General features: G+C 25.9%; 1 protein-coding gene across 1 annotated transcript; it reads left to right on the forward strand.

Annotated features, from left to right (window-relative positions):
• The first annotated feature begins 2,890 nt into the window (after window positions 1-2,890).
• Window positions 2,891-7,333, forward strand: TfIIEalpha (transcription factor IIEalpha). Its single transcript, XM_015517875.2, has 7 exons — window positions 2,891-3,083; window positions 3,270-3,562; window positions 3,625-3,753; window positions 4,679-4,896; window positions 4,996-5,203; window positions 6,127-6,331; window positions 6,553-7,333. Exons 2-7 carry the CDS (start codon window positions 3,272-3,274, stop codon window positions 6,738-6,740), a joined length of 1,239 nt encoding a protein of 412 aa, XP_015373361.1. The 5' UTR covers window positions 2,891-3,083; window positions 3,270-3,271; the 3' UTR covers window positions 6,741-7,333.
• The last annotated feature ends 52 nt before the right edge of the window (window positions 7,334-7,385 follow it).

Raw genomic sequence — 7,385 nt, forward strand, 5'->3', positions numbered from 1 at the left:
AAAATCCACCCTATTCATAAGAGACTCATTTAAAAGTTACACTGTCCCATACAAAGCAGCTTACTTCGCTAGTTCGCTCGCGGCAAACCACAAAACTGTCTGATGTTACACAAATGTATTTTTCACATTTTTACATGTATATTTTTCGGTAAAAGTCACTGTTTAATGTTCACAGACATTTTGATTACACTCGTGCGTACATTTTAACAATACGTATATGAAAAGGTGAGTAATTTGGCACCACAAATGTCGGGTGGGTTACTATGATAGCTAATGTGTCAAATTTGAAATCAATTATATAAAATTATTATTGTATATTTGTATACCTACAAAAAAATATTCTAAGCGAAGACGGTCTGTCAGCATGTATCTTAAATTATCCTACATTATTATTACTATATTATATTATATAGTAACACATATATTTTATGTTATTATTGGTATTAAAGTAATTTGGTTAACAATTAAATATTGGTAGGTAGGTATTGGTATATTACTAAATACTAATACAGTAGATAAATTTAATTGATTTTTGCTGAAAAATTGAATTTGAAAATCTAATCGTGTGATACATAAAATAAAATAATACATTTTAAATAAGGTTTCAAATAGGTGTAAAAAAACAGTGTTCATACAAATTTGTTGGTTAAAGTCTAAAGTACTTAGTAAGAAATATTGTTTTAATTGTTCAATCCTGTGCTATAAAAGTTGAACAATTTATACATTTTTAACTACAAAATACATAGCATATTTTCGAGATTTTTATGAAATTTATCAACATTTGAATTTGAAATGCTCATAAAAAAAAAAGTGTTGTTATAACAAAATGGACGTTTTATGAGAAAATTGGTATTACGTTTTCAAGCTTTTATTATTTATAAAAAAAGTTTAAAATTCAAATGTCTATAATTTATGAACACAAAAACAATTAAAGTATTAAATAAGATTTTTTTAAAGTATTTGTAGTTCATGTTTTGACAGAATTAGTGAATAGGTACCAAGAAAATTTGCAAATTTATTATTTTAAAGTTAAAAAATTATAAAATATTCAATTTTATAGTCAAGGATTGGGAATTTAAAAAAAGGATTTTTTTTATATACAGTGTGATTGATTTATCATAAAACACTCATTATTTCAAAACGTATTGACTTTTTTCAAAATATTTTTTTACATGGTTTCAAGTTGTTAAAAAATCAACGTTTTTATTAAAAAATTATATTTTTAAATATTTTTTATCCTTATCATTTTTTAAGAGGACGCCACACCCGCATGTGTTGTCTTCGTCTTTCAAGCGCGTAACATGGCAAATTGTATGCTCAGCAGTTCCAATTTAGCTCCGTTAGTTTACAACTTAGAGTAAATTGACCTCTTATAAGAATTAAAGGTAACATTATTATCTAGGTTTTCTCAAAGGCTTTTTATTATATTTCAACTTTGAAGCGAGTTATGAGTATTTTAAGATATACAAGCAATCCACAGTTTTAAAAATACTCATAAGTTGCTTCAAAATTGAAATATAATAAAAAGCCTCAGTGAAAACCTAGATAATAATGTTACCTTTAATTCTTATAAGCGGTCAATTTACTCTAAGTTGTACAGTAACGGAGCTAAATTGGAACTGCTGAGCATAAAATTTGCCATGCTACGCACTTGAAAGACGAGACAACACATGCGGGTGTGGCGTCCTCTTAAGTTTTTTTACTTTTTTGAATGACAACATAGAGTTTTAATTTCATATTTCAAAGCAGAATATTTTTCTAAGTATTCTGATGTATAAAAATCGAATTTAGGACGAGTAGTTTATGAGTTATATGTATTTAAAGTTTAGACAAGCGGAGTAGTGGACAAACATTTTGCGGGGTAACCCCGTACCACTCCACTCCGATCATCTATACTTAAAATACCTATATCTCGTAAACTACTTGCCCTAAATTCAATTTTTATATAACAAATTACTTAGCAAAATATTCTGTTTTGGAATATGAAATTAAACTCTATGTTGTCATTCAAAAAAGTAAAAAACTTAAAATATGATGAGGATAAAAAATATTTAAAAATATAATTTTTTAATAAAAACGTTGGTTTTTTAACAACTTGAAACCATGTAAAAAAATATTTTTAAAAAAGTCAATACTTTTTGAAATAATGAGTGTTTTATGATAAATCAATCACCCTGTATACTATGAGCCTCAGATAAATAACAAATATATTAATATAACAATGAGTAAAACTTAGAAAAAATTTACTTTAAAATGAGATAGTATTTTAATAACCATAGTATATAACAGATACATCGTAATGACAAATTAAGTCATATTTAAAGCTAATCACTTTGCTCGCATGTACTATAGCTTATATCGGTATCTTTTAATATTTGATAACAATATAACATAAACAAATATCAAAATATGTATATTATTTTAAAAACTGTATGTGGTGTATCTGTACCATAATACATTATTTTATACGCATAAAAATATAATATTAATGTATATTAAATGAATTATGATTTATGATGATGACAAAATTTTTAAATAAGTTTATAAAATATTCAACAAATTAATGAAATATATAGTATCAGTAATTCAGTAGGTATGTATTGTATATTAATAGGTATAAAGTTCAGCGTTTACAGGTACAAAAGCATATAATACCAGGGGGTGCACCGTGCACCCTCGTACTTACTGATCGAATTTATCAACTTATGGGCACCGCGATTTAAGATAATATTAATATACCTTAAAAAATTGTGTTGGGCACAAATCATGTTATTTTAAAACTGAAGCAACCTTTCAATTTAATTTTCTTATGTGTGGCCATACTGTGCTGTTGTCATCATCTTATCAATTATTTTTATTATCAACAATATTAAATTTGTCAACAAATTAAATTTTCAAAAAATAAAAACTTTCTGTATCTTGTTTGCTGTGTTTTGCTTCCTTGTTTTACAATCGTTTTAAAATACCGTTAAAACAGAAAGAAAATGATGAAACCTTTAATTCAATTCAAATTACATTTAATACTTGATTATTTTATTTAATATTATTTCATTTTACAATATTAGTACAACAAACATCCATCAGTAAGCTATTCACTCAAATACAAACAAATTGTGTTGATTTTACAATTTAAAATTTAAATTATATGTTGAATAACAAAAATATTTAAAATTAAATTGCCAAATTTCAATTAATTATTTTATTTTATACTTTTAGTAACATTGTAAAAAAAATTTATCATATTCATTAAGACCTACTATTTGTCTTAGAAATGTCAGCTGGAGAAGTGGTTATGGAAGTGCCAACAAGTTTAAAACGTCTCGCACGATTGGTTGTTAGAGGTTTCTATACTATAGAAGATGCACTCATAATTGACATACTGGTTAGAAATCCTTGTATGAAAGAGGATGACATGTGTGAATTATTAAAATTTGAAAGAAAAATGCTTAGACAACGCATATCTATACTAAGAAGTGAAAAATTTTTACAAACTAGGTTGAGAATGGAAACTGGCGCTGACAGTAAGGCACAAAAGGTCAACTATTATTTTATAAATTATAAGGTATGTTTGTTAGAAATTACTAATTTTTTAATATACTAATGTTATCAAATATACATTTTTAGTCTTTTGTGAACATGGTCAAGTATAAACTTGATTGTATGCGGAAAAAAATGGAGACTCAAGAACGTAATGCAACAAGCCGAGCCAGTTTTAAATGTGTTCAATGTTTTAAAACTTTTACCGATTTAGAAGTATGCATACGATTATTCTTAGCATCAATTTTAACTTAAATACAATGTATAGTTAGATAAACATGATATATTTTCATGAATAGTTGGTATTTAATTTTTATTTTTAATGTAAAAATTTAGGCAGAGTCCTTAAATATTAATTATAATACCAAAAAACATCAAATATTTACATAATATTGTAATATACAGGTGATTCTTTTATCAAACAACACTCATTATTTCAAAAACTATTGACTTTTTTCAAATTTTTTTTTTTCAAAATTATAGGTAGATCCATCTTGTTCTATTACTATACATTTTTAAAATATTTTCACCCTTATATTTATCAGGTAAACCATTATCAACTTTTGATTTTTAAATGACAACCTATACTTAAAATTTCATAAACTAAAAAGGCTATTTTTTCAATGAATTTTCACGTTTATATTTTCATTTTTCGTTAATCCGTTTACAAGATATAGCCTCCCAAAGTTGGATAGTTTTGGGTGTTATAGGTGTATGTTAGGTGGTATTTACACACAAACACCATATAAGTGTTGTTTGATAAAAGAATCACCCTGTATACTAAACTAAACTAATAAACCAATCTAGTTCAAAAAGTTTCACTGCTGGGAAACTAAATTTTAGTTTTAACTGCTTACCATGTCTTGTATTTTCTATTCAAATACGCTTATTGTAAATTGTTATTTTTTTATAAATGTACCTATCTATATATTCTTAATAGATGTTATAAAAAAAATAGGTCATCTTATAAATTATATGTTATTCCTTCATATTATTTACTGTGAAAAACTTGTATGTAATTTTTAAATGAAAGGGGTTAGGTTAAAACCACCTTAGTCAAATAAAATTAACACTTTTGCATGGCCAACTTTGTGGATATAAGGAGTTTACTAAACAAATATACAAACATTTAATTTTATAGGCGGATATGTTATTTGATTTCCAAACCAATGAATTCCATTGTACTTTTTGTGGGGAGTTGGTTGAAGAAGACACTTCGGTTCTACCACAACAAGATTCTCGTGTAATGTTGGCTAATTTCAATGAAGTTGTAGAACCTTTTTATTCAATACTTCGTGAACTAGATGGTATCCGCCTAGCACCAGAACTTCTTGAACCTGAACCTACCCGTATTCTGGGGTACATGCACTATAATAATAACTATAATAACTTTAATTGGGATACTTTATATTCAAAAACACCTAAAACAATTTTAAATTATTATATTAATTTTAATAGACTAGAATCGGCAACATCACAGTCTTCTGGCAGTAAACAAATGAATGGTATGGAACGATGGGGACCTGATAAAATGCGAAATTTGGACTCTAATAGTTCTAAAATGGAAGTTACTATTGGTGAAGACCTTCAAGACAATCGTCCAGTTGTCAAAGAACGGCCTATATGGTTAACAGAAAGTACTGTTGTAGAAAATACTTCTACTCGAGTAAGAAATAATTTTTCATATTTTTATTTATTTAAATTAATTAACTAATAAAATAATTCATAAGAAAATACATAGTATTTGTTTTTGTAATGTACTATATTTTTTTATGATTTGAATTTGTATCATTGCTTTATTTTATTTCTAAGAGTTTCGACCTATTGTTGGCAATATTAGAGTTTTAAATGTACAAAACTATTAATTTTTTTTTGTGTGATGTAATGGTTTACAACAGGGAATGGAAACCCACTGTCTTCTCAGCAATGTTATGCAGCTTGCAAGTAAAATTTATAATTTGTATGAATATCACAGCCTACGATAGTATGGACTGCAATTTGCAGATTAAAACATACCTATGGATATCTTGTTAAAATAATTAACCTAACTATTATAAACCTAAAATTAAACTAAATTTGATTTTATCTATAGTAACATAAAATATTAATTGTGTACTACACAACTTAAAGTTATTAAATTGATTCTCGATGACATATATTATTATGTTGAATTTATCCATGGTTATTTTTTTATACTTTCCTGGACTTTAAATAGATTATTGTTTGTGACAACATCTAAACTACCCCAAGCTGATATAATATACCTTAGAATCAACTAATTCATTGCAAAATAAAAAATAATTTTTTAATTACTATGACTAAATGCTGGTCAATATTAATTCCTCGATATAAATGTTTTTTGATGTTTGTTAAAATTATTTTACATTTTTTACTCTAAATTATATTTTGTTTTGTCTAGGCCTGAGTTTAACTTTCAATACCATAAAAATTGATAAATGTTGTATTATATTTAGTTATATTACTTTGTTGTTTTCAAATTGTGTTTTAGTAACTATAGGTTCTACTCTCTGTATGAATATTTGGAAAATATATGAATTGATACATTGATTGTGTTTAAATACTTTTAAGGATTCAATTGAAATGGAGACTAAAGATCATACTGAAGAAGCTCCACTTGAATTCACTCCTGATGTAGATATAATGACTGTCTTATTGCAACATGAAAAACGTGCGGATCAAACTGATGGACCTGGTAAGAAAAGTGGGCAGGACGCAGATTCAAGTGATGAAGATTTTTCAAAAACTATTAAGAATGAACCATCTCTTGGTTCAGGTAATAACATGTTACTAATTAATAATTATTCAAGAATGTTTAATATTCTATTTGGGAATTATGGAAGATATGTATTAAACATCAAAATACAATTTTTTTATAAAATTAAATGAATAATTCTGTAATTTTGAAAAAAAATCCATTATTTGCGGGGTTAATAAGCAAATTCATCAAAAACTCAATTTAGTATTTATATTTAAATTCATAAATAATCATTTTAGGGGTTGAAGAGCTCACATCAGAAGAAGAAGAGGATGACGAAGACGTACCTTTAGTAAGTGTTGCTGGTCGTCGTGTACCAATAACAGAAGTAGTGAATATGACAGATGCTATCAGTCAAATGACACCATCCGAAAAAGAACATTACATACAAGTTTATCAAGACTTTTTCTCTGCGTTGGGTGATTAAATGTTCTATAACGACAATTAGATTGTGATACTAAATATTATAATTATGATGGTACAAAATAAATGTATGTTTTGTTCTAACTTCTCATGTAATTCTTGTATGTAGAATACAGATTATATTAACTACTTTATTGAATGGATAATATATTTTTGTATCAATAGTTTTAAATTATAATGTTTTGTTTATATAGTATTATAAGTAACCTAATAATAGACTGTACTTTTTCTCTTTTTTTACTTTGATAAATTGATAAAATTGAATGTAACCCACGGATTAATTTAAGAAATTGTTCATGATTGTTTCAATTTATACTTAAAATACCATAAGTCCATAAAACACAATTTAGTATTTATAAATTTATAATCATGGATGGAAATATGAAATATATAATAATATATATGCTTGTCAGTAAGTTATTATTGCTGTGTATTCGCTTAGAACAATATTAGAGCTATATATTGTTATATTTATTATAGTTTTCTATAATTGTTTAATTAGTAATACACCTAATTATACCTAGTGTCATGGGTAGACATTTTTCTAGAAAAGTAGAGTTACATACATATAAAAATATAAACTTTTTATACATTTAATGCTTACATTTTAAAAGTAATCTATATTGACTTATTTGGAAAACAAATTTAA

This window comes from Diuraphis noxia, unplaced genomic scaffold (genome assembly GCF_037042655.1).
Source record: "Diuraphis noxia isolate RWA-SAM2 unplaced genomic scaffold, SU_Dnox_SAM2 contig0002, whole genome shotgun sequence".
NCBI lineage: Eukaryota > Metazoa > Arthropoda > Insecta > Hemiptera > Aphididae > Diuraphis > Diuraphis noxia.